The sequence below is a fragment of the Filicampus tigris genome, chromosome 13, assembly GCF_054856515.1.
Source record: "Filicampus tigris isolate MCC_2025a chromosome 13, RoL_Ftig_1.0, whole genome shotgun sequence".
NCBI lineage: Eukaryota > Metazoa > Chordata > Actinopteri > Syngnathiformes > Syngnathidae > Filicampus > Filicampus tigris.
This window is the reverse complement of record NC_141229.1, coordinates 21,518,806-21,546,617: the sequence shown is the minus strand read 5'-3', so window position 1 is coordinate 21,546,617 and position 27,812 is coordinate 21,518,806. Positions and strand designations below refer to the sequence as shown.

The following is a 27,812-nucleotide window of genomic DNA, read 5'->3' as shown; positions in this document are numbered from 1 at the left end:
GGATCGGTGCAGAGTCTGCTGTGATGCGGACCCTGTATCGGTCTGTCGTGGTGAAGAAGGAGCTCAGCGGAAAGGCGAAGTTCTCAATTTACCGGTTGATCTACGTTCCTACTCTCACCTATGGTCATGAGCTGAAAGAACAAGACCTCGGATACAAGTGGCCGAAATGGGTTTCCTTCGCAGGGTGTCCGGGCTCTCCCTTAGAGATAGGGTGAGAAGTTCGGCCATCCGGGAGGGACTCAGAGTCGAGCCGCTGCTCTTGAGAGGAGCCAGTTGAGGTGGCTCGGGCATCTGATAAGGATGCCTCCTGGACGCCTCCCTGGTGAGGTGTTCCAGGCATGTCCCACCGGCAGGAGACCCGAGGACAACCCAGAACACGCTGGAGAGACTATGTCTCCCGGCTTGCCTGGGAACGCCTTAGGATCCCTCCCGAAGAGCTGGAAGATGTTGCTGGGGAGAGGGAAGTCTGGGCTTCCCTGCTGAAGCTGCTGCCTCCGCGACCCGACCTCGGATAAGCGGAAGATAATGGTTGGAGGGATGGATGGACAATTTATTTTTCTGAGACCAGGGCAGGGTTCCAGATTGTCCTCTAAAATTGAAACAGTGCAACTACATTTTTCATGTGCTCGTGCATGTGTGACCAATACATTTGCAGATTTTTTTTTTTTTAATTCTTGACTATAGTTTGTAACTGACAAACCTCTGCTCCACACTTCAACCTATTTATCGAAAATATAGTGGGAAATTTGTGGAAATGTGAAGATTTAGTTCACAAGTCAATTTTGATTCATGTACGGCCCTAGATTTTCTACTAGTGCCCCTAAAATTTCAGGTAATAAATAAACAAATGAAGCACACACATTAAAGGAAAAAGGACTGGCAGCAGGTCATTATTCGATTGTCAAGTTTGAAATTCCTCTTCTGTTGAGTGCTGTGACTGCAGTTGGAATGAAAGTTTCTTTCATGTTACTGGTCTTAAAACGTTTTTTTAAAAAAACTGCTGTGATCTGTCCATAAAAAAAATCCTTTATCCGTAAAATCAAAGTTGGGTGTATCTGAATGAAATTTGACACACATAGAGAACATTTCTACTTTAGTAGATGCACTGCGCTACCAATCAGAATTATTATACAGTACATATAGTCCAGAGGATGCTAATTTATCCTGCTGTGGATTCAAAACAAGTCAACACAAAAACTTTCTTTACCAGAATATGTTCTATGTTGGCCCACTAGTCGACACATGGCATTCTGATTAATATTGTGTTTGTGGAATATAAGTTAAGCAGTAAAATCCACCGGTTCCTAGCCATTTCAGGGGGTGGCCATTTTTGTCACTTCTGTCGACTGAAAATGACATCAAAGTTGCTCAGGGCTCAGAGAATGACCAAACATGGCCCACCTTCAGGTGAGCCATGATTGGTTGCTACAGAAGTGACTAAATGGCCGCCCCCTAAGATGGCTAAAAATGTGTGGAATTTGCTGCTAAACTCATATTCCACAAACATAATATTAATCAGAATGCCATGTTTTGATGAGTGAAGACACATTTTTTGGAGGGGTTGACTTCCCCTTTAGGTGCAATAAAAACAGATGCCACATTAAAATGAGATAACAGTCACGATGTCTGGAAAGAATAATAACACACGTTTACACCTAAATACACCAACAATTAGAAGATAGCAGCAGTCAGAAGATAAGCTACTACAGTATATACATTTATATCCACTGTTATTGTATGTGTTTTAGTATACTGTATTTGTTCTGTGTACTTTGAACAAGTTTTTGGCCTTTGTTTTGTAATGGTAAAGCTTAGTGGCTCAGGCCTCATTCGCAAGAAAATTCCACGTGAGTGGTAATCGTCTCAAGTGGAACCCAGCTGCCCATGTTACGAACAGACTGCCTCTCCTTACTTGTCAACAAGGCAACAATGGTATGTAATAATCCTCTCCACCTCATCCCTGCACATGGACCTCCCCTTATTGCAGTACAACTAGCAGTTTTTTTTCAAAGAGCAACATTCGGAAATTTGGGGACCTCTTCACAATTTTATTTTCAAAATATTTTGTTGTCACTTTGTGAGTGACATTTCCTAGAATGGGAATTGACACTGGACTCAACATTTCAAATGATGATATACCTTATGGAGGAAAAAGTTCCTTTTCCCAACTAGAGCACAACATAGTGGCTGCATATCTTATAACTGCAGGTAATGAAGAACAAACTCTTCAAACAAACTTTTTTTGCATGCATGCATGTCGGGTAATGTATATTCTTCATACTGTTAGTAATATCATTTTCTGTTCTGTGAAAATATCTCAATTCATTTTTTATTGATCATTATATTTTAACAGCACTTGTCAATTCTGATTTCCTATTTCAAACTCGTTTGAGATTTCTGTTTTACATCATCATCATCAAATACAGACTAGGTATTCAGTAATAGCAGTTTATTGAATTTATGCCTAAATGTAACCTAATCATGTTACAATCACATGGCAATTTGATCCTGAATAACTTCCCAAACATAATTCCGCCCATTTCATTTTTTGATACAGCAACATGTAACTGAAAGATGCCTGTCCACATTTTCTTAAAATAATAGCAATATTGCCTTACTTAGAATAAGTAGACAGAATTGTCAATACACAAGTGGACAGAATTGTCAGTACCCTTCTGTACATGAAAGACAACAACAATAATAACAATAATAACAATAATAACAATAGGGCGGCGCAGTGGATGGCTGGTTACCACGGCCACCTCACAGTGCAGAAGTCCAGGGTTCGATCCCGGGCTCCGGCCTTCCTGAGTGGAGTCTGCATGTTCACTGCGTGCCTGCGTGTTTTTTTTTGAGTACTCCGGTTTTCTTCCACATTCCAAAAACATGCATGGTAGATTAATTGAACACTCTAAATTGTCCTTTGGTGAGTGAGTGTGTGAGTGAGTGTGAATAGTTACACTTATCTATATTATTTGTGTCCTAAGATTGGCTTGCAACCAGCTCAGGGTGTACCCCGCCTATACTGCCCGAAGACAGCTGGGATAGGCTCCAGCCCGCCCGCGACCCTTGTGAAGATAAGCGGTTCAGATCATGGAATGGATGGATGATGGCAAATTATGTTGTTTTTGAAAATGGCCCAATTAACCCTTAAAATATGGATATTTAATACATTTAATTCTTTATTTATTACACTCACAAAATAACCCCAAAACATTTTTACCAGGCCTGATGTGTGTGCAAAGTTTCATATGTTTTCTCGAATGTTAACATCAAATTCAACATAATTTCTCTTGGCAAACTGTGCATCACCATAGCAACATCTTTTGACGAAATACATAGCTTTGCTTATATTTTTCATTTTGAATATCTTAAGATGGAGCCCACAGTTTTAAGACAATCAGATCAAATCTGTGGGAGGAGTTATTTAAAATGTGACCTCTATAAAAGGCCAAAAGTGCGGCCAAATTTGAAAGTGAATCAAATTTGAAGAAAATTCAAAAGTTTAGCATGTGTCTCCAATAGACATTTTTGTATGGAGTAAGATCGCTGTCAAAAAGGCATATCCGTGATTTAAAGATTCGTATCCGTAATAGCAACAGGCATATCCGTGATTAAAGATTCGTATCCGTAATAGTAATAATTTGTGAGTACAGATCAAAATTGTGAGGGTTTGACTTCTTTTCTTGAGAGTGCGAATCAAAATTGTGAGGGTTTGACTTCTTTTCTTGTGAGTGCAAATAAAAACTGTGAGTGCCATTGTTTTGTGAATACAACTCTCGCTTCTACGACTATGAATCTTCACAATGCACGAATTGCCAATTTACGACGAATCACTTTTGTGAGGACGAATCTGCACAACATGCAAATTAGGATGACGTCACGCAGGACACAGGCAGGTCCGAAGGGGAGCTAATCGATCCGCGATTCCTCTCCCTGCGCATGCGTAGAGAAGAAAACAAAGATGGCGAACGCGAGCGGATCGGACGGCGCTTCCAGCGGCTCAGGAGACGCATCTTCACAGCAGGTAAAGTCAGCAACGTGTATATCCAATTTATTAATATGTATTTGATCACGTCGTTATGTCTCAAATAATAACTTTGGACTCAGGCTTACAGCGATAGATTGCAATCTAATGATGCATTTCACTGTTAGCATTAGTACTTGGCTAATATAGCTCTGTTTTCAACGTGTCTATGTACCCAAAATTTATCACGTCGACAAAAATGTATTGTATGGATACTGTTAATAGCTCTCGCTAATTTGGTTGCTCCGTTTTTATTGATTAATTAAGTATTCTCACAGAACTAAAAAAAAACAAGTAGTGTTTAATGCAAAAGAAAAAATGTTGCGCATAATTTCTTATATAGTGAAGACATATCACAAAGGGCTATTTTGTTATTCTGCGAACTAGTTTAAACTGAAATGTAGTGACACAATTGAGGTTTATCCGCTTTAACATCTTACTGAGTGTTGTTGTCGTCCTTACATGTTTTTTGGTACAAATATTACATATTCATAAGTACAGTATACCGTGTTTGTAGACACTGAGATAGTGTGTGTTGTGTATATTTTTTACGAGTTGGTAGTGTAATATCTTTGGATATTAATAAATATATGCACACACGTCAGCTTCATCGGAGTTGGCTTTAATGCAGGTGACTTAACATTAAAACAGGGCTGACTGGGAGTTCACTCTACGTCTCCTCGGTAACTCTGGCATATCCAAACCACCAGCAGCCTTTATTGGTACCTAGTTGTAGAACAGTTGAGTCTCTATACAACATCTAGTATGCATAATAAGAGCAAATTATGAATCCCCCCCAATGGAGCAAACTTGTGATTGTGTATTCCTAGAAAAATATATGAAATGTTACTGTGTGTTTTATATGCATCAAATTATAGTTTGTCAGTACACTGAAAAAAAACCATTGAATTTACTCAATTTTATTTTGTTTGTATAAGTGGTTGCATGATGTAAAACCACCTGAATCCTATTAACAATGATCTCTTTTTCTTTTGTAGTTTCTTCATTCTGAGCAAATCAGCCCAGCTGCAGCACTTTGTAAACCACTCCCGAAGTCCACTGCAGTATCATCAGAATCTCTACCTGTTCAGCATACCCCATTACGTTTTCTCCGGAAATTATTTTAATAGATGCACTGTAAATGTCCTGGATGTAACGATTTACTCCAGCACAAATTCAAGTGTCAAATAGGGCTGTCACAAACGATTATTTTGCTAGTCGACTATTCACCAACAGGAGCTGCGATTAGTTGACTAATCGGATCATATGTAAATTGCAGCATAATCGCACCAGCAAGCTGTTGCTCTTGACTATCAGTATCTTACACCTAGATCTCTTTAAGGCAGGGGTGTCAAAGTCAAATTGACGGAGGGCCAAATAAAAAATTTTGCGACAAGCCGAGGGCCGGACTGATAGAATGTTCATTGAAATTTTTTCAAATGTCAAGATTGGATCATTTTATGTTCCGAGTTACTAAATGAAAAATAAAATAAAGTACATTACTGCTACTTTTGCGAGGCAGCTCGTACGTCACTTCCGCTTATGACCCTAGAAGAAGCCGCTGCCCGTCTTGTGAAACAAGATCAGTGGAACGTTTGCGTTTCTTCTGCCAAACTGGAAACAATTTTCTGGTTGACTCGGGCTGCAAGATTGTATGAACTGTACATAATGTGAAGTAAAATGGAGAGGATCATATGATTGGTATGATGTCTCCAGGTGACTCTATTTTAGAGTGGCAAAGTATGACTGTGGGTGCTCCTGTCAGAAAACACAGGCCCGTATTCCACTTGGCACGTCTATTTATTGTGGTCTGCAACAACACAGACAAAGAATAACCTAGCAACATCATCCAATGCATATCCATTAGTTAACAATATGCCTAAACATTACATCCATCCATCCATTATCGATACCGCTTATCCTCACAAGGGTCGCGGGGCATGCTGCAGCCTATCCCAGCTGTCTTCGGGCAGTAGGCGGGGGACACCCTGAATTGGTTGCCAGCCAATTGCAGGGCACACAGAGACAAACATCCGCACTCATAATCACACCTAGGGGCAATTTAGAGAGTCCAATCAACTTACCATGCATGTTTTTGGAATGTGGGAGGAAACCGGAGTACCCGGTGAAAACCCACGCAGGCACGGGGAGAACATGCAAACTCCACACAGGGAGGCCGGAGCCAGGATCGAACCCACGACCTCAGAACTGGGAGGTGGACGTGCTTAAGACAGAAGCACGTTGTGAAATACATATTAATAAATTGGATATACACGTTGCTGACTTCGCTGTCGCCGTCCGATCCGCTCACGTTCACCATCTTTGTTTTCTTACCTACGCATGCGTGCGGAGAGAAATCACGGATCGATTAGCTCCCCTTCAGACCTGCCTGTGTTCTGCGTGACGTCATCCTAATTTGCATGTTGTGCAGATTCGTCCTCACAAAAGTGATTCGGCGTAAATTGGCAATTTGTGCGTAGTGAAGATTCGTAGTCGTAGAAACGAGAGTTGTATTCACAAGACAATGGCACTCACAATTTTTATTCGTACTCACAAGAAGAGAAGTCAAACCCTCACAATTTTGATTCGTACTCTCAAGAAAAGAAGTCGAACCCTCACAATTTTGATTTGTACTCACAGATTATTACTATTACGGACACAAATCTTTAATCACGGATATGCCTTTTTGACAGCGATCTTAACTCCTTATTTTTGGAGGTCTTCAGCTGTTACATCTACCTCCAACTATTTTTAGATCTTGCTGAAATGTACAATCGGAGCTGCTTTGTTAAAACTTTCAGGGGGTGCTACTGAGCCTTTTTTTTTTTTTTAAACTGAACAACAAACTATCAAATATAGTTGTTGTTTTTTGCCATGCCTGTTGTGTGTGCAAGATTTCATGTCTTCGTCCATGCTTAGACCATCCAAATCAGCATCATTTTTCATGGTAAACAGCAGGGATGGTCCAATCCAGTGGATTGGTACCAAGTCTGATCCAGGGCAAAATGACTGGATCACATCGGATTGTTTTTATCAGAACCTGCGCAATCCAATCCATAAGCCTAAATGTAGTTAAGGGTCAACCTTCTTTTTCATATAGTTATGAGAGTTCATGTTCACCATTGTTTTCTCACATTGTTATGGACATTTCCTGTTTCCAGTTTGTTCAGGTGCGATCGTAGCAGTTCAGTCAGATAACAGTCTAGTTGCCTTATAAATCATTATTACTCACCTTCTTGATGCTCCTTCGGCACCAAGTTAGTAACAAAATGAATAACTACATGTCTGGTGCTCTCATCCTGTAAGTTTCTAGTGGCCCGTATGCTAGTGAGCAGAATAGGTCATTAATATGTGAACATAAGGACAGGCATGTTATTCTCTGTTTGCACGTGGCAGTGTCAACTAACGCTTTGGCGATTGTGGCTCCCTGCTTCATTGATGTGGGAGGGATGGAATTTACTGTTAAACATACATACGTCCAACTTCATGTCTTCACTAAGTGTAGTTATTTTTTATGGCCACTAGATGGGATTATTACACTGTTGTTTCTCTGGGGTTTTGGGGATTAATTTCAGATCCAACGTGTTTGGTAAATCATTATTTAGGGCAACATATCTTTATCAATATATTTTGAAAGTTTGATTATTTGTAATAATATTAGAAGTAGGTCACTGATAGTGTAGTGGTACACACCGGAGTTGTATGCGGGCAGCGGGGGATCAGTTCCCGCTCAGTGACATGTCTGCGACTGGCTGGCGACCAGTTCAGGGTGTAGTCTGCCTTTCGCCCATAGTCGGCTGGGATAGGCTCCAGCACCTCCCGACCCTGTACAAGATAATCAGTGTGGAAGATGACACATGACACAATATTAGAAGTTGCACTAATTCATATATTCTTTGTCTCGTTTTGCAGACTTTAACATCTCAAATCTAAAACCCATTATTCCTGTGCATCAATGTACATTACCCTGCAAATATCGGTCCAGTAAAGGCTACTGATCTGTTTTTGCCTGTGCTCTGACCGGCAAACTGTGTGTATATGGTCAGCCCTATCGCCGCACTCATATCAACCTTTATCATAAATCCCAGAGCTGTGTATTTTACTAAGAATTCGCGGTCCATTTATTGCCTTGCACCTACAGCTCCGCCATCCGTTTATCCGCCATTTTGTCCGGCCGGACCAAATACTAATCACCTATAGTCCGGTCCAACTATGATGTTAAACGGGCTTCCGTTAGCGTTTACAACTACCAACTCTGATGTTTATTGCACAGCAACATGCCGTGACACACACGATAGAACTAGAAGTTCAGACATACAACATGAAACAACATATTACATTCATGACAAAGATAGCCCCACTTAGCGTCAAAGCTAACCGCGATAAACAATGCAAAACAGTACTGACCACTTTAGCCTTAGCTGTTATGAAATGCGCTATATAAATAAAATTGTATTGTATTGTATTGCTCTCAACCAACAGCAGTCTTCTCCCAGAGACTTCTTCAACAAACCTGTTAAGCAACTCTGTATATTCACTCGGCCCCGGCAAAATGAGGAAAGACGAGAAAAAAAAATGCGAATACTGCTACGGCAAGTGCCTCTCAGTCTCTACGTAAAGCACACAGAGATTCTGCAAGACGAATGGGATGCTCGGGCCCCAACTTGAGCTATGAACAGCTATGAAGCGCCCTCTCAGCTCAGGACAGTATGGAGTACTGGCATGTTTGGATTCTGGCACGTTGGGATACTGGCACATTGGAATAAGATTTTTTTTTTAATGGCAGGTAAAACAGAACTGGGGATGCTTCTTTAAAAATTTGTAAGATGTGCTGATGAGAAATGTCATGTTTTCATGCATGTTTAGATCGGCATAATTTTTCAAAACAGCGAGTCATCCCTGCAACAGCGTTCGATGAAATCAAAATCTTTGCTTTTACTTTTCATCTTGAACATCTTTAAATGAAACACCTACAGTTTCTAGACAATCAGATAAAATATCTAGGATGTGTTTTGTGTAATGTGACCTCTATACAAAGTGAAAATGGGGCCAGATTTGAAAGAAAATTCAAAATGGCAGACTTCCTGTTAGGTTAAGCATATGTGTCCAAGAGACTTTTTTGTGAGTCTTGGTTTGTAGGTCTTGGTGATGCATTGCTTCCAACTTCATAGATTTTGGTGAAATGATACAACCTTAAAACTAAAGGGTGCGCTACTAAGCTATTAAAAAAAAAAGCCACAAAATACAATTTAAAAAACTATTTTGTCATGTTTTTTTGTGTGTGCAAATTTTCATATGTTTTCAGAAATGTTTAGACCATAAAAATGTGTGCAATTTTGTTTGCAAACAGTGCGTCGCCACGGCTATAGCATTGTACAAAATAAAAAGATTTGCTTTTACTTTTCATCTTGAACATATTTAGATGAAACACACAGAGGACTTCGGCATCATGCAACAGCATTCGGCAAAATAAAAAGCTTTGCATTTCCTAGTAATCTTGAACATCTTAAGATGAAACACCCACAGTTTCCGGACAATTTGAAAAAATCTCTAGGAGGAGTTCTTTAAAATGTTACCTCTATAATAGGCCAAAAAATTGACCAAAATTTTTAATTAATTCAAAATGGCAGATTTCATGTTAGGTTTAGCATATGGCGCCAAGAGACTTTTTTGTAGGTATTGGGCCGTTACATATACCACCAAATATTCGTAGATCTAGGTAAAACGTACAACTACAATTTTTCAGAGGGTGTTACATTGTTTAAAAATCGCTCAATAAACTAATACAATATTGATGCTTTTGCCAGGCCTGGTGTGCATGCAAATTTTTTTGGTGCATTATTAGATTATCCAAGTAAACTTTGTTTAACTGGCAAAATGCGTGTTGCCAACTTTGACTGCTTTGTGAACATTTTGTCGGGGGCGCTTCTGCCGAGAGACTGCTAGGGGATGCTACCGTACGGTCTGACCAGCATTCGTACATAGTGAATATTGTACTGTAGCTTGATTTGAGGAAAGTTGTGAATTGAATCGAAATCGCATTATCAGAAAAATCGCTATTCAATCTTTTTGCTTGACATGGGAACTGCAGCTACAAGCTTACTGTGCAGTTTTATCTATCAAAATAAATTGAAATGAAATACATTCGAATATATGCTTGTGTATTGTTTACTGTGCTTATCCTGCTAACTTTGCATTGATACATTTTCTATTGCGCTACAATACTGCCATCACTTGGAGGTCTTTGGTAACTGCCACACCAGTGATTCTCAACCAGTGTGCCATGAGAGATTATCAGGTGTGCTGCGGATAATGATCCAATGTCAACTATTTTGACAAAAAAAGGTAATATTGTCTAATAACATTTTTTGTTAATTTATCTACAGTATGCCAACCACGTATAGTAACAGGCAAAATATATATACTGTATAGTAAGATAAGAATGCCTTTATTGATCCCACAGTGGGGAAATTTTCATTGTTACAGTAGCAAAGATATAGGTCACACAGGGGCGGCGGCATAATGTGGCCATTAATGTATAACATTGACGGCAAACATTTAGGATCAAACCTATGTAGATATACGCAGTAACATGTGTATATACACATGTATATACACACCAACCTACATCTACATAAAAAATATGAGGAACACTCATTTCGGCCTGTACATAGTACAGAGGAAAAAATACTCTAAGTAAGTGACAGTGCTGCAGTGCTGTAGTGAAATGTAAGGAACAGCATTGGATAAAAATAAAACTAGACTAACAGTAGTGGGGAATGTTGAGTATTGCACGGTATTACAGTAGTGGGGAATATTGGGTATTGCACGATATGAGCTACTATTGAAATGTAGTGTTTCTTTTATCAAGACAATGACCGGTTAATGTTGGTGTAGTTAAGTCACAATAGCCACCCGCACATGCTGTTGCAAGACAAGAAGTTCCACCTACGTACAATACATTCACCCAATCACAGATGCCAAAAGGCACCCATGTGAATGCAGATGTAGGTCCCGCTGACATGGTGAACTTTTGCCAAACAAGTAAATAAATCACTAAACAGTCAGAAAGACTCCTAAGAAAACGGAGAATTATGAAAGTCATTTAAAAGACATTTGTAGCAAATTAATCTTTTAAATGACAGTGTATCCGAATTTCCCCATATTATTATAGAGCAGGGATAGGGAACTCCGGCAACTCGAGAGCCATATCGTGCCTGTTTTGGATCCCTCCCTACTGCAACACACCTGACTCAAATGATCAGGATCGTTTAAGATTTCTACCGAGCAAGCTAATGATCTTGATCATTTGAATCAGGTGTTTTGTAGGAGGGAGAGATCCAAAACGGGCAGGATATGGCTCTCGAGGACCCGGAGTTCCCTACCCCTGTTCTAGAGGAAGACTATTTCAGTGTAGGAGCTGTTGTCTTCCTCACCTTTATCCGATCCTTAGTTAAGCCTATATATCCCACTGACAGGCGAACGTTTGCGAGTATTAGCAAAGGTCAATCCCGAATGTCTGTTCACATCAGGGTTCCTCAGGGTTTGTTCAAGATTGCTAACATTGGCCAAATGTTCTCCAGACGCTCGCCAAGACTTTGAATGTTTTTTATTGTCGCAAGGAAATGATGAACATGTTAAAAATTCCCTTGCCACAAGAAAGGTACAGGCGAACGTTTACCACCCTGAATGAACCCTAACAAACCCGGAAATTATAAAAATAATAATAATAATGCATGAGATTTATATAGTGCTTTTCTGGACAACCAGACAATGATCACAGCATTCGCTACCTTCACAAACACTCGCATACGTTCGCCCCATCTGTGGGCTTTGAAGTTAATGAGCATGTTTTTTAAAGTGTTTTATTTCTTCATAATTGTGTGTTTTCAGTTATTTTTATATTGCATTAAATTTATTTTTAACCACACATTTGAAAAAAAAAAAGGTAAGTAAAACTTAGTTTTGAGGTTGGAACAGATAAATTGCATTTCCATTCATTTCAGTGTGAAACATTACCTCGATTTATGAACATTTCAAGTTACAAACGGGCTCGCGGAACCAATTAAGTTTGTAACTTGAGCTTCCATTGTGTATGTCTGTTCATAAAGTTTATATTAATGCTTAGAGTGCATTAGTGTTGTTATCAAAATGCCTACATTCATTTGCTAACTCAATTTGGGTGGTCGGATGACTTTCTCCGTTATGGTATTTAATGCATATACTTACCTTACACCTTTACCTGTTTTCATCAACTGAGAAGAATAGGACGTTGTTGTCATGCAGTGCATTAATATGGTCTATTTTTCCTGTTGAATGCCGTAGAGGCAACATAGCGCTTTTGCTTACTCCTATGTATCATACTGAGTGCTACACTCACTTCTTGCCTACTTTATTATATACAGTATATGCTATTATTATGTTATATTTAGTATGTTTCCTCTAGATGGTTGTATGTTATTGTATTTTATCATTAATCTATTTAATATATTTTTAACTTTGAATAGGGAAAAAAAACAATATTTATCACTCATCAGCTGTTATGAAATACTTGCTGTACATTGTGATACATTTATGACCTGTATTGCACAGTCCTATTTTCCAGCTCCATAGTGTCATGCTTAACAGTTAACCTGTTGAACCTGTAAGATTTTGCACTTCAATTTATTTTGTACAAAATCTCTTTGATTTCTTTCGATTTCAGGGAGTTGTCAGTTTTGTTTTGCACTTTTGTTAAGTTATTACAAATTAATGCTAAATCCGAGTACGTGTTTGTGCTTTAGTTTTAACTTGAATTATGGATTGTAGAGTGATTCTTCTGCCTTTTGTCAGAACAAAAGATTAAAGGACTTTTTTTTTTATTATCTGTCATTGGTTTAATAGACATTTTATGCATCAAACATACTGTCGGTATCAGTTGCTTGCTATCAGTATCTGTACTGGTATTGGTATTAAAAAAAATGGCATTGAACTCTAGTTGTAGCAAATGTGATCTAACAAGGCAGAAGAGAAATTGGTGCATTTAGTAGACTGACACTAATTCAGATATCGGAATAGGTGCTGGGGATGAGTTTTAAGTTTGACCTTTTGACTATTGATTTGGTTTGTGATGGTACTAAATTGTCACTTTTCAAGATGGACTTGTAATTCCTAACTTTTTTTTAATTTACCTTTTTCTTTCCAGGTATCATCAGCCTATTGAGCAACATTGTTGTTCTTCTAATGTTTGTGAAGTTTAAGGAGCTCCGCACTGCTACCAATTTTATTATCATCAACTTGGCCTTTACTGACATTGGAGTAGCAGGCATTGGTTACCCGATGTCAGCTGCTTCCGATATCCACGGAAACTGGAAATTTGGCTACACTGGTTGTCAGGTGGGTAGCACGCATGCACTTTCAAAAGGATATACTGTAGATGCTGATGGCAGCAGTTCTGTGAAATCTTCCAAACAATCAATATTTTTAAAATGTGTCCACTGCACCATTTCCTGATTTCTCAAGCCTTGTGCTATGAATACTATTGAGAAAGTTATAGCAAGCAGTGTATATCAATTAATATCTTATTATTTATTGTGCCAGTCATCCAGTAATTATGTTTACTAATTGTGACTCATCTGAGGACATGATACTAATCCAAAGCGAAACATACAGCTGGGGAAAACCTCATTGTAAGACAGTGAGTGAGAGTGCCACTGCCACCTACTGTTGTGGATGTGCAATTAGACTTTATTCTAGTATGGCAAAAAAAAACCACGTTCCCTGGGGTCACATGCGGCCCCCCTGGCATCGTACTGCCACCTCATCCAGGGCGGCCTGCCCCACTATTTGAGAAGGACTCTTATAAGGACATAAACTTACAGTAGACTGCTACAATTGTTTTTGTTTCCAGATTTATGCAGCTCTCAACATCTTCTTTGGCATGGCTAGCATTGGCCTGTTGACTGTGGTGGCCATAGACCGATACCTCACCATTTGCAGGCCTAACATAGGTATCTAATCATATTGTATTATACATTTACAGTGTGAACAGTGAACAAACATTTTTTTTGCTGTAACCCAAGAAAGTATTTGTTGCCAATGATATGTAGAAAGACACAATAATATTTACACTGTACTTTCCCTGCACATGTGTTTGTCCTTTGTCTCTCCAGGGCAGAAAATGACAGTGCGTTCATACAATCTCCTTATTCTGGCAGCATGGCTTAATGCTTTGTTCTGGTCCACCATGCCTATAGTGGGCTGGTCTGGCTATGCCCCAGATCCAACTGGAGCTACATGCACCATTAACTGGCGGCAGAATGATGCGTGAGTTGTAAAGACTGCTTTAACTCAAACTCATTATTCTTCCCTCCCCAAAGTACAACAGGTTAATATTGTCACACGCAAATATTGTTACTTGGTCTAAAAGTAGGTACCAATACTCATGTAATCCTGGTTCAATGTAGTTGTATGATAAAATCTGGAGAGTTTAATACATTGAAACTGGACCTGAGTTAATGTGCAAGGTACACTAAGACCTAAATCAATTCCTCAAATCAACAATCATAAAGACCTCCACAGCCGTCTGCAAGTTGGGAGGAGACCGAAGTACCCCGGGAAAACCCACATGGGCACTCGGAGAACATGCAAACTCCACACAAGAAGTCTGGAGCCTGGATTGCAGAATCAGAATCATATTTATATATCGTTCAAACATACAGGGAATCTGTCTGGTAGTTGGATTCACTTTAGGAATACAATCAAGCCACTGTTACAAAATATCACTGGTGTCGGCCAAAACCTCATAAGTCACATTTTGGTGAATTTCTTATTTTTTCAAAAATCTATACAGTACTATTAAGTCAGTCCCCACGCATGGGCATCAGCACCTGCCAACCTGAGATCATAGTCCTCAGTCGGAAGAGGGTGGAGTGCCCTCTCCACGTAGAGGATGTGATCTTGCTCCAAGTCTAGGAGTTCTTGGGGTCTTATTCATGAGTGAGGGTAGGATAGAGCATGAGATCGACAGGCGGATCGGTATAAGCCTCTGCTGTGATGCGGACACTGTATCAGTCTGTTGTGGTGAAGAAGGAGCTGAGCCGAAAGGCAAAGCTCTTGATTTACATTCGCACATACTGTATTTATAAATATATAGGTTGACTGAATGTGCTAAAAACTAACAAGCGTGATTAAAACTGGACAAAAACAGACTAAATTTAAAATTGCTGATAAAATTAACACTAGCCGGAAGGGGGATTTCCAAAGGTTCCAATGTGGCCCGTGGACCGTGACATGACCAAGTCTGGTGTAGAGACAGAAGTGCATCAAAGAGAGGATACATCTTTCGAGGGTCCTGGTGCAGATGGTGCATGTGGATGAGGTGTTTCCTCCCATCCTCATCTGCTGTCTCCTGCCTGGTAGGAAGCTGTAAATGCTCTGACAGATGGCAGGAGAGACACTGAGCTGGACGAGCTTGGAGGAGAGAAGTTCAGAGAAGTCCTCAAACAGGATCCTCACATAAATCCCTGCGCGATTAAGGTTTTCTTGGATGTGGTTAAGCCGCACATTGACTACATCATCTACTGACCTATTTGCTCAGTAGGCAAAGTCCAAGGTCCATCAGGGGTCCTGTGATTCTCTTACGGTGGTCCAACGCAAGTCATTCAATGTCCACAGATGTCAGAGCGACAGGCCTGGAGTCATTCAGTCGCGAATTTGCAGATTTCTGGTTAACAGATATTATGCACTATTACTTTCATGATTTTATACACGGCTACACTTGGCAACTTTTTCCTTTAATTAAACAGAAGCAGATACTAAGACTTTCTGTTTTTCTTTCACAGATCCTTCATTTCTTACACCATGACGGTGATTGCTGTCAACTTTATCATCCCTCTGTCCGTCATGCTTTACTGCTACTACAATGTGTCTGTCACAGTGAACAGATACAAAGCAAGCAACTGCCTAGATAATATTAATATTGACTGGTCGGATCAGATGGATGTTACAAAGGTAGAGAATGACTTAATGTCTTGCTTTTATCCAAATCTACTGTGTGTCATTGTAATGGGATGTAATAATTGTACAATTTTCTGTAACAAAATTATTTACATTTTAAATAGTCATATTTATAATATTCATATATTCATATTGATCAGTTAGTTCACACCTTTCATAACAACTAAATATTGTACAACCAATTCAGTAGTTAAAGGGACGCTTGGGTGAGCTTACCATTTGCACTTATATGATAGGTTTGCATGTAAAAATGACAGTACTAAAATGCCCACCTCAAAAGACTCTGTAGTGATTTAAGGTCTTTTTTGGTGATTAAGTTTACGACAAATTTCCACGCCCCCAAAAGGGGCGTGGCTTATGTTATGTTTTCGGTCTCAGCAGTGTACGTCACGCGAGGAAGGCATGTGTGGTAATATTGCTGGCTTTGTCAGTTCTGTTGTTTAAAAGGGTGACCGATCGCCACCAAAATGCAGATGCACATTACTACTCTTGTCCACTTCAACCTGTGAAAGTATAACAGTGTTCTGCACAATAGTTTGGATTTATTGACATAAATCGAGATCTCATCATGATCACCTCCACAAAATCAAAAATACCGTGGCAATTGCTCCTCCACTTTCACAAGCTGAAGCGGACAAGAGCATGAATGCGCACACGAACCCCGACTGGTTATATTTCGGACATTTAGTGACGCTAAACTCGTGTCTCAGGAGGGAGAGAGACGGCGGCTAGCAGCAGCAGCAAGCACATTGGAGCTTTACGTCCCCTTCTTCCCTCCCCGGCTAAAGGCAGGATAATGGGACAGCTAATAGCAACAAGTAGCACAACAACAACGAGCCTGTGTCTTCATGTCGCCTCGCAAGCAGTCGCGGCTGGAGTCCCTGCTTTTTGCTTGCAGCCGCCACCTTCTGCCTGAGTGAAGCGGCATGAGAGTGACAAAAGCCCGCATTGAACAGTGAACGAAAAGTTCCGGCGAGGCTGACTTCACAGCTGAGTGTGGCCGCATTGCAACATCCCATTTCGGCTGTCACCTTCCAAATTGGACGGCGCGTTGTAAGTTGAAAAACTGGGTCCATTCCTCATCCAAATAAATGTGCACGTCTACTCATTCCCACTTCAGTCTCTGTGAATATCCTGTAAATATCCTGACTGGTGTTTAATGCCTTGCCCGTCCTAACCGTGATCAGCAAAGAGGCAGATTATTTATTTATTTTTTTTAAAGCAAAGAAGCAGTGTGCGCTCGTCCCAGCCTAAATGTACGTAGCTCTGCTGACTTCCACATTTCCTCATTCTCATATAAATCAGCCACGGAGAGGTTAATCCTTTCGATATGTTGAAGTGGGAATTAGTAGAGATGTCCACATAAATTCTGGTGCCAATTGTTCGCCTCTTTTGGAAGTTATAAGCAATAAAAGTACAATGATTTCCAATGTAGAGTTTGGAATCGGTTCCTCGCGTGACTTCGGCCGAACAAGGATAGATCGGTAGGGTGCGTGGCCATTGTGCTCATTATCAAGGGCCATTATTCATGGTGTCACTTATTTCCTAATGTCTCCAAAATTAATGGATAAACTAGAAAATGGCAACTCTTTTCATTTCCTGATCAAAAAATATATAAAATTAACTTGTTAGTGAAAACATGGCCATCCCCACCATCCCTTTAAATACCACTAAAAACAAAGGCATTACTTTCAAATGGGTGTAAGTTGTGTTGTGTTGCTTTTGGCTTACAGATGTCCATTGTGATGATCGTAATGTTCCTTGTGGCCTGGTCTCCATACTCCATGGTCTGTCTCTGGGCATCTTTTGGTGACCCCAAAACCATTCCTGCACCTATGGCTATCATCGCCCCTCTTTTTGCAAAGTCCTCCACTTTTTACAACCCCTGCATTTATGTAGTTGCTAACAAAAAGTCAGTGATTCTTTTTTTTCTCCATCAGCCTTATTTTTTGTTTTCAATAATGTGCTACAACGGTGGGGCTAACTTGACCTTTTTCATGCAGATTCCGAAGAGCCATCCTAGGGATGATCCGGTGTCAAACCAGACAAAGAATCACCATCAATACTCAGGTTCCTATGGCAACTTCTCAACAACATCTAGCCCAGTGAGATGACTGCTTCAGTGTCACAAAGTAGAGCTACAATTCAGAGCATGTATACCCTTCAAGACATAAATACATATAATTGGCAGGGAATAAATCACTATCACTGTTTCTTTGCATTGTGGTGTTTACTGTTTAAATTAGAGAACACATTTTATCTGTCTTTTATGCCAATGAACAATTGCGAAATATTACTGGAGAGAGTACAACATTGCAAATTGCACTTGTCAAGATTTGATGGATGACCTCGTTAATGAGATTAGGGATCACTGTGGGGGTCACGTACCCTCTCCCGATGGGTCAAAGGTCACAAATTAATTATGCTTAATGATGTTGATGAATTTTTTTGACCTCCAACCGATGTGACTGGTGACTCTCTAAAGTTGCCAGCCAATCAGAATTTCTACCAATTTTTAAATTGTATTTCTTATTTTATCTTCGCTGTTTTTATCTACCTGCCTCACACCACATCTGTTCGTTTCTGGCCCTGATTGCACTCTAGACTGTAACATGAAATATGGGCATATTAACACATTAAAGCCTGAAGCCCCTCATGAGACATCTCTCTAAAACCTACGGTCGTCTTTGGAGTCACCATTGAAAACCTGACATTTTCGCCACCTACAAAAGAATTAATATCTCTGCCCCTGTAGCAGATAGAAACATAATTCCAAAAGAATTTGAGAACTTAGACGTGGCTTTCACACAGGCTTGAGTTTATTAATCTTTACTGTTTCAATCGAAGATGCAAGGGAAGCACTATTTTTAATTTAAAAAATCGAGTGGTAATTACCATGCTGGATTCTCTTACAAAGACGTCATTGTCTGCAAACATGTATCTTAATCATACATCACGGTTGGATGGTTTCATTGCTTTAAAGTCCGCGAGCGTATCATCTATATCACGTAAAACTAACCTGTCTCACGACGGTCTAATCCCAGATCACGTTCCCAACACTTGAACCTAAGAATCAACTGTGTAACCGACGAGGGGGGGGCAAGCCATTGCCAAGGCCTTACTGAACAACAGCACCTTGCTTCATCTGACTTATAGCAGAGCTCCCGTGATCGACGGCGTCCGCCATTACTCCTCCAAAAAATTCCAGATAAGCTCCAACAACTCACAACCCCATCACATGTATATTCTGATGCATTTCATTGGCTAAGAGACAGAGAATTGGATTTTAAAAAGAAAATGATGTATGTGCTCTCCGGCTTTAGAGAGAGAAACACGCAACAGCGCTCCCGGCTTTAGAGGTAGAAACGCTGTTATGCGCTTAATGGGTTGAACATCATTTGGTAGCATTAGGGCACAGTATTTATTGGACAAATGGCGGAAAACAAAAAGTAGTGTAGGGTTGCTCAACGTCTGAATTTGAACAATTGTGATTCCAAACAATTCTTGATTTTGATTCTTTACAATGTGTCCAAACTACGGCCATTCATATTTAGCGAGTATGGGGTATTGAACCGCCTGATATGGGCTATTCGGTCCCTATCCCACCGATGTCTGGGTTTGGTTCGCATTGCCGGCAGTAAGTCAGATTAGTTTCCAGTGAGGGTTGGACTCCGCCAAGGCTGCCCGTTGTCACTGATTCTGGCCATAACCTTTATGGACAGAATTTCTAGGCGTTGAGGGGGTCCGGTTTGGTGGCCTCAGTATTGCATCTCTGCATTTTGCAGATGATGTCTTCCTTTTGGCTTCAAGCTACGATCTCCAACTCTCACTGGAGCGGTTTGCATCACAGTTTGAAGCAGTTGGGATGAAAATCAGCACCTCCAAATCTGAGACCATGGTCTTCAGTCAGAAAAAGTCGGGGGAGAGATCCAGGTTGGGGAAGAGATCCTGGCCCAAGTGGAGGGGTTTAAGTATCTTGTGGTCTTGTTCATAAGTGGAGGGGAATGGAGCGGGATATTGACAGGCGGATCGGTGCAGCGTCTGCTGTGGTGCAAGCTCTGTATTGGTCTGTCGTGGTGAAGAAGAAGCTGAGTCGAAAGGGGAAGCTCTCGATTTACCGGTCAAGCTACGTTTCTACCCTCACCCATGGTTACGAGTTGTGGGTAGTGACCGAAAGAATGATATACCGGATACAAGTGGCCGAAATTAGTTTCCTCCGCAGTGTGTCCGGGCTTTCCCTTTGAGATAGAGTGAGAAGCTCGGTCATCCGGGAGGGAGTTGAGCCGCTGCTCCTCCATGTCGAGAGGAGCCAGATAAGGCATCTGGTTAGGATGCCTCCTGGACACCTCCCTGGTGAGGTGTTCCAGGCATGTCCCACCGGCAGGAGGCCCCGGGGGACTACCCCGGACACGCCAGGCAAACTATTTCTCCCGGCTGGCCTGGGAATGCCTTGGGATCCCCTGGAAAGAGTTGGAAGAAGTGACTGGGGAGTGGAAAGTCTGGGCTTCCCTGGTAAAGCTGCTGCCCCCGCAACCCAACACCGGATAAGCGGTAGAGAATGGATGGATGGATGGATGGATGGATAGATGGATGACCGGCTGATGGTTTGTGTCAATAGTGATCTTTTGGCAAACGGTGGACATCAAGGCTTTTTCATAGTCTAAGTATTTTAATTTGGGGCCGTTGAGTGTTTTGCTGATGATGCGTTTGTCTTGGTTGGACCTTTGGTATAGGCCTGTGCTCAAACAATGGTCGGAGAAGCCTGCTTCGAGAAAGAACTCGTTGTTGCAGTCAGGGTATACGAGGCCGAGCATAACTTCTGTTTCAATGTGTTCATGGTTTCATCTTGTTTGACGCTCCTGATGAAAGGTGTGTCCTTTTTGAGGAGGTTAGTAAGAGGAAGCGCTTGTCAGAAAAGTGCTCGATGAACTGGAGGTTGTAGTTGCATACGGCAAGGAAACTGCGAGGTTTCGACTCATCGGTGGGGGCTTTGATGTCAACAAGGCCTTGAATGCGACTGGATTGCGGTCTCGTTTGGCCCAACCAAGAGCTCCATGTAGCCTTCATGCCGTCCTTTTAAGACGGACAGTTTGGAGCCCGCCGAACACAGGCCAAGCATATCCAAGCATGTGGTCAACTTCCGCCAGGTGTTCATCCAAAGAGATTCCTCTTCATTATGTTTTCGATATAAATGAGATTTCCCCTGGTGAAGGCATCAGGGCACGCCTTACTGAGGAAGATTTTGAATTCGGCAGGTGAGTTGGCATAGCCGAACGGGCAGCTGGTGAAAGTACAGTGATCGCTCATTTATCGCGGTTAATGCTGACCAGAACCGGACCGCCTTAGGTGAAAACCTGCAAAGTAGCATCGGACCCTATTTTCAACATATATACATTTTTTGTACATACATTTATTGTATATATATAATGTCAATAAGTGTATATATAAAACCCTATATGCATGTAAATGTTATCATTAGAACATTAAAGAATAGTTAGAAACATGTAAATACAATATTCATAATATAAATAATATACATAAAGTACTGTAAAGTATAAATACAGTACCTTTACTGTACAGTCATTCTCTCAGTCTCATATGATACGTGCGTGAAAGTGCATGTACGTAGATGTAAATAAAGTGTACAAAAATGTTTTTAGAAGTCTTTTATTCTTATAACAAAGGTTTGTGTGTACAGTACACTGTAAATACTGTATGTATGTTTTTAGAACTCTTTTATTCTTGTAACAAAGGTGTGTACATATTGTAAATACTGTATGTATGTTTTTAGAACTCTTATTTTTAGACCTGTACAGTTTGTAAGTCACTCACTGCGTAGAGGCAGCAGGAGGAGCTTCTACAGGAGGTTTCGGCGCACAAGGAACATCGTGATGGGGAGTTGTGACTGCTGTTTTTTTTCTGAGCAAGGATGTTCTTGTACAACCCCATTACGCCGTCAATATGGTTGCTGAATTCGATGGCCCTGATCATGTTGTCATCGATTTCTTGGGGCCCTTTGCTGCAAGCCCGTGCCATGTTGCAGAGCTCCTGCAGGTTGTCCAAGGTGAGGCCACGTTATTCACCTTCGCCATCGTCAGCTACCTACTCTTCTTCCTCCTCCTCTCTCGCCGATCTTGTCATCTCCATGAGGTTCTCGTCGGTTAGCGGCTCCGAGTGGCATTCGATCAGTGTGTTGATGTCTTCTACTGTCATGATGCCTGATGTCGGAGAACCCTTCGGAGTCTAACGACCGAGGCAGCCTCACAGTCTTATCGACAGCAGAGTTGTGAACGTCTTCAGGCGTAAATCCTCTGGAGTCTTGGATGACGTTCGGCCAGAATTTCTTCCAACTTGCACTTGTTCCTCCAAAACCCATGAAATTAAATGTGGGGTTCCTCAAGGTTCGATTTTAGGTCCCCTACTTTTTAATCTTAATATGCTTCCCCTTGGGGATGTCATCAGGGGACACGGCATCAGCTTTCACAGCTATGCTGATGACACGCAGCTGTATATTGCCGTGTCTCCTGATGACACAGGACCCATTGATACCCTTTTAAATTGCATTTTAGATATCAAGTCATGGATGGCAGATAATTTCCTACAGCTCAATCAGGACAAAACTGAGGTTTTAGTTATCGGTTCCGAAGGTCAGAAAGAGAAGCTTTTACCAAAACTACACATTTTTAATCCCTCACATTGTGTGAAGAACCTTGGCGTCATTTTTGACTCTGAGCTCAGTTTTATTCCTCATATTAAAAATGTAACCAAGATTGGTTTTTATCACCTTAAGAATATCGCAAGAGTCCGCCCGTTTCTCTCTCAGGCTAACACAGAAGTGCTGATGCATGCTTTTATTTCCTGTCGTTTAGATTACTGTAATGCCCTGCTCTCTGGCCTCCCGAAAAAGAGCATTTCACCACTGCAACTACTGCAGAATTCAGCCGCTCGGGTGCTGACGAGAACCAGAGGAAGGGAGCACATTACGGCAGTTTTGAAATTGCTGCATTGGCTCCCTGTGTGTTTCAGGATCGATTCTAAGGTACTTTTATTGGTTTATAAATGTGTTAATGGTCTTGGGCCATCTTATTTATCTGATTTGCTTTTATCATACCAACCCTCGCGGATCCTGAGGTCCTCTGGCGCTGGCCTTTTATTTATTCCAAGGGTGAGGACCAAAATGCATGGCGAGGCTGCATTCAGCCATTTTGGTCCTCACCTTTGGAATAGCCTGCCAGAGGACGTCAGATCTGCAGAGACTGTTGATATTTTTAAGAGGAAGCTCAATACACACCTTTTTAGTTTGGCTTTCAACAACTTTTAAATAATTTATCTTTTCTTTTGATTGAAGATTATTTTTTTTATCTTATCTTACTGATTCTAGTTCTTAGACTATACTTCTGTTCTGTCTTTTAGTTTTGTTGCTCTCTGCCGTTGTCAGCTTTTAGCTCCAGTGTTTCCTCATGGGGGGGCCTCCGCTTTGAGGGAGGGGTGACTGCCCTTCCCGCGGGGGCTGTCATCGCAGGGACTCCTTGGGTCTGGGTGGCCGGCGGCCTCTACACTTTGTGTGGGGTCTGCCTGTCTAATCCGGGCCTCTATGGTGGTGGTGCCCCTGTGGCCATGGGCTGTCATTCACCTCGGCGCGCAGAGCTCCCCTTGGGTACCCTTTCCTCATATGGTTTCTCTGTGCCTTGTCATGTCTTTTTAACACATTTTATCAGGTTGTGCACTTTGTGTGGGTGTGTGTGAATGATTGCTGATGTACTAATGTATATCTGTCTTGGGTTTGTTGGGAGGGCATGAACGGATTTTTTTTCTTTTTTTTTTTCTAATTATCTATTTTTTATTATAATTTTTTTTTTTTTTAATGTTTTGCTTTGAATGTTTTAAAGCACTTTGAGTTGTATTTTTATGTATGAAAAGTGCTATATAAATAAAATGTAATTGATTGATTGATTGACTTATTGTTTGTTCCTTCATTTCATTAAGAGCATTCTGAATGTTGGCCAGGCACGTTGCAATGATGTAACCCCACCAATAGCTCTTGAGGCTGAAGTCCTCGTTGCCTTCGTCAATGGAGGAAATGCGGCCCTCCATCGTGGACCTCGTGTAGAGGGCCTTGAAGGCCCGAATGACCCCCTGATCCATGGGCTGTATGAAGGAAGTGCTGTTGGGGGGCAGGAACTCTACCAGGACCCCGTCGTAGTGGAGGTCGGTTGCATGTCCTCCCGCACAGTCCATCAGAAGGAGGACATTAAAAGCCAGCCCCTCCTCAGCGAGGTACAGCTTCACTTGTGGAATAAAGCAGTTCACAAACCAGTTGAGTGTGAGGGCTTTCGTGATCCATGCCTTTCTATTGAACATCCAGTAGACTGGCAGTGAGGCTTTGTTTTTATTTTTCAAAGCCCGAGGATTCAGGGACTCAGGCGATCTTTGTGTGCCTTAAACCCTCGCCTCTTCACCTCGTTCTTGTAAAGCAGGGGTGTCAAAGTCAAATGGACAGAGGGCCAAATAAAAAAATTTGCTACAAGTATTTCTGTTTGTCAGACCCCTGGCTGTTGGGTTTTTACTTTTGGAATTACTAAATAAAAAATGAAGTACATTACTGCTACTTTTGCGAGGTAGCTCGTACGTCACTTCCGCTTATGACCCGAGAAGAAGCCGCTGCCCGTCTTGTTAAACAAGAACAGCGGGAACGTTTGCGTTTCTCCTGCCAAACTAGCAACAATTTTGTGGTTACTCGGGCTGAAAGATTGTATGCACTGTACATAATGTGAAGTAAAACAGAGAGGATCATATGATTAGTATGATGTCTCCAGCTGACTCCATTTTAGAGTGGCAAGGTATGGATGAAGGTGCTCCTGTCAGAGAACACAGGCCCGTATTCCACTTGACACGTCTATTTATTTCTGCAACAACACAGACAAAGAATAACCTAGTAACATCATCCAATGCACATTCATTAGTTAACAATATGCCTAAACATTACAATTCACTATATTAAGCAATTAAACAGCCAAACAATACATACAATACACATTCACACGTTCCATCACTAGAATAGTAAACATACTAGCCAAAATAACTTAACTAGTGTTCATCAACAAGACATCACTCATGAGAACATATCTATATGCTATTATGCACATGATTTACCTGAACCACGAACTTAAATGATTAAACTCACCTTTTAACATTTACAGACAACACCAAACATGAAGAAACACGGGCAATCTGCAACTACTGACTTTGCTGGCATGAACAAACTACCAGCTAGCTGTGTCGAAGGAGGAAAAAGGAAAGAAACGTCACTCGCTATCAACACTTAGCGCCCGAGTAGCGTTCAATGCCTGCCCACAGTATGGGACATATCAGCACTACGTCGAAACTCAATGAATTGATCAAATGCCAACAATTCCTAATAGTAAAACAACGTGGGCTTTCGAACATGAAGTATTTCTTAATAAACTGTGTTTTACTCCGAATAACCTTTCACCACAATCCGATTCTGAAAGCCGTGAAACAGTGACGTGAAGTCTTCAGTCTGCATGTAGACGACCGAACGACGATCCTAGCAGAAGTACCGGTAATGTTCATTATTTTATATTTCACTTAGCAAATACAACAGCCAGGGGGTGACAAACACAGATGCAAAGAAATATATTACAGAAATAGTGTAACGAATTGGGTTATCTGTGTTGTGGTCGAATTTGTGTCTTACCAAGTTGTGTTGTTTCCGAAGTTAATGAATGCATCGCGCGGCTCGCTGGATGGGAGGGCATGCGAGCGAGAGGAGCGGAGGACGAATAGGAGAGCCGTTGCACTTTTTGGACTGAATGGTTGTCGTACTGTATTGGCGTTGGCTGCAGCCCACAGTAGTCGGTTGGACAAATAAGAACGTGATAATTAAACTACGTCTGTGTTGTTGGAAGACGCTACAATATATTTTAAAGCGTGACGTCTTCGGCAGGCACGAAGGACCCGATCAGATCTGCGACCCACACCGGCTTGCTGTGGGCTGCGACCCGGATCTAATGATACAGCAATATCATCCCAGGGGCCGTAGAAAACCTTCTCGCGGGCCAGATGGGGCCCGCGGGCCTTGACTTTGACATATATGTTGTAAAGGAACAGGGAAAGGGATGGCATTCTCTTCCAGAAGAGGGCAGTCTCATCCATGTTGAAGACCTCCTCTGGGACATAGCCACCGTCTTCAATTAATTTTGGGAACCTATCCTCAACATATCGGAGAGCTGCCTCTTGGTCTGCCAAGGACGCCTCCCCATACAAGGAAACGCTGCGAAGGCCAGATCTTCTCTTGAACTTCTCAAACCAGCCTTTGCTGGCAACAAAACCACTTTTTTTCTCGCGAGGTAGGCTCACTGGAGGCACTGGTGATAGGCTGAGGTTCATCCTTGTCGTTGTTACTACATTCTCCGTCTTCGCTCGACTCTCCTTAAGGAGCAAGGTTGTCATAGAGGGCTTTGGTCCGAATCATAATGGTGTCGAGACTAACCTTCTTTACCCGACAGTCAGAAATCCACACTGATAAAGCATTTCCCATTTTCACTATGCTCACATTACGAGGTGTCATAACTCGCTTAGCGTCCCTGGAAAATGTTTTTGAGACAGTCTTAAGGATTTTCACCTCATCTTTTTTTGTGTAGCGGACCGTTGATTCATTCAGTCCGTACTGGTGCGCGACAGGCGCATAACTATGGCCTGCTTTAAGCATGTCTAATAATTTAACCTTCTCTTCCACTGTCATCATTTTTCTCTTTTTCTTGGGTTCGCTAGAGGATTTAGAACATTTAGGTGCCATTTTCAAGGTGCGCGGTGAGACTAAGCAACACTTAACAAGCAGGGTGAAACGTCTCTGCCGATCAACATGCGAGATTCCCAAGTTGGGAGGGATATCTTAGGGCATGATACTGTCCAGCGAATCAGATAGGTGGATATTAACTTGTGCGGGCAAATTTTATCAATGTTGAATGTTTGACGAATCATTTTTCTCATTTTTGAATTTTTTATGAATGCCTCTGAAAAATCTCCGATGCACTGAGGGCGCGAAGGTTGAAGCGCGAAGTAGCGAGGGATCACTGTATATTGTTTGTTCGCGAATGTGAACACCAATTTGTGTTGATCTTTGGGGTCAACTTGAATCATCCAGAAACCCGAATCCACATCAATGGTAGTGAATAATTTTGCGTTGTGAACCTTTGGAAGTTATTGTGTTTTTATAGGCCATCGCGAAAGAGGAACCTGCCGGTTTAGCTTATCATAGACAACTGTTGGTCTCCACTTACCACATGGTTTTAAGACAGGACATAGCGGAGCCAAGTATGTGCTGTTGCATGGGCGAATTATGCCCTTTTCTAGCATTGCGTCGATGGTCTCCTACACCGGTTCGTAGGAGGCATAGGAATTTTGTACTGGCGTGTGAACCGCAGGAACTGTAATTTGTAATTTATTTATTTAAAAGTGACATATCAATGAACATTTACATGTAAATACACCAGAATTAGCCAAACAGCTACTTTCCATCTGCAGTCCATGGCAGGTCAGAAGAAGTCACATTACAATAACAGCAACAAGAAAGAGAAGGATATAAAAAAAAACAGCACATAGAACAACTGATACATCAATGACAAACAAACAAAAAAAGAATGATTACTGAAAGTAGTTTGTCTATGTGGTACTGCACAGTCACCTCTAGTGAAGGTTCTGGTGCTGATGCTGGATCTTAACATAATAAATTCACTCAAAGGTGGGGGAGCAAGTCCATGCAAAA

The 27,812-nt window shown here is 41.4% G+C and overlaps 1 protein-coding gene across 2 annotated transcripts; it reads left to right on the top strand.

Annotated features, from left to right (window-relative positions):
- The first annotated feature begins 1,928 nt into the window (after positions 1 to 1,928).
- Positions 1,929 to 23,073, top strand: rrh (retinal pigment epithelium-derived rhodopsin homolog). 2 transcript variants are annotated; one of them, XM_086050612.1, is made up of 8 exons: positions 1,929 to 2,208; positions 13,212 to 13,402; positions 13,917 to 14,016; positions 14,179 to 14,332; positions 15,850 to 16,018; positions 17,758 to 17,936; positions 18,028 to 18,094; positions 22,894 to 23,073. In XM_086050612.1, the coding sequence occupies exons 1-8, from the start codon at positions 2,097 to 2,099 to the stop codon at positions 22,978 to 22,980; spliced, it is 1,059 nt and encodes a 352-aa protein (XP_085906738.1). In that variant the 5' UTR covers positions 1,929 to 2,096; the 3' UTR covers positions 22,981 to 23,073. The 2 variants fall into 2 exon arrangements, with proteins under 2 accessions (XP_085906738.1, XP_085906739.1); XM_086050613.1 differs by lacking the exon at positions 22,894 to 23,073 and having other exon boundaries at positions 18,028 to 18,238.
- The last annotated feature ends 4,739 nt before the right edge of the window (positions 23,074 to 27,812 follow it).

Excerpts from the sequence above, each read along its gene's own strand:
- rrh (XM_086050612.1), top strand. The coding sequence starts at position 2,097 with ATGGGAATTGACACTGGACTCAACATTTCAAATGATGATATACCTTAT. Across the intron at positions 14,017-14,178 it reads CATTTGCAGGCCTAACATAG|GGCAGAAAATGACAGTGCGT; the intron begins GTATCTAATCAT and ends TTGTCTCTCCAG. Across the intron at positions 17,937-18,027 it reads TATGTAGTTGCTAACAAAAA|ATTCCGAAGAGCCATCCTAG; the intron begins GTCAGTGATTCT and ends TTTTTCATGCAG.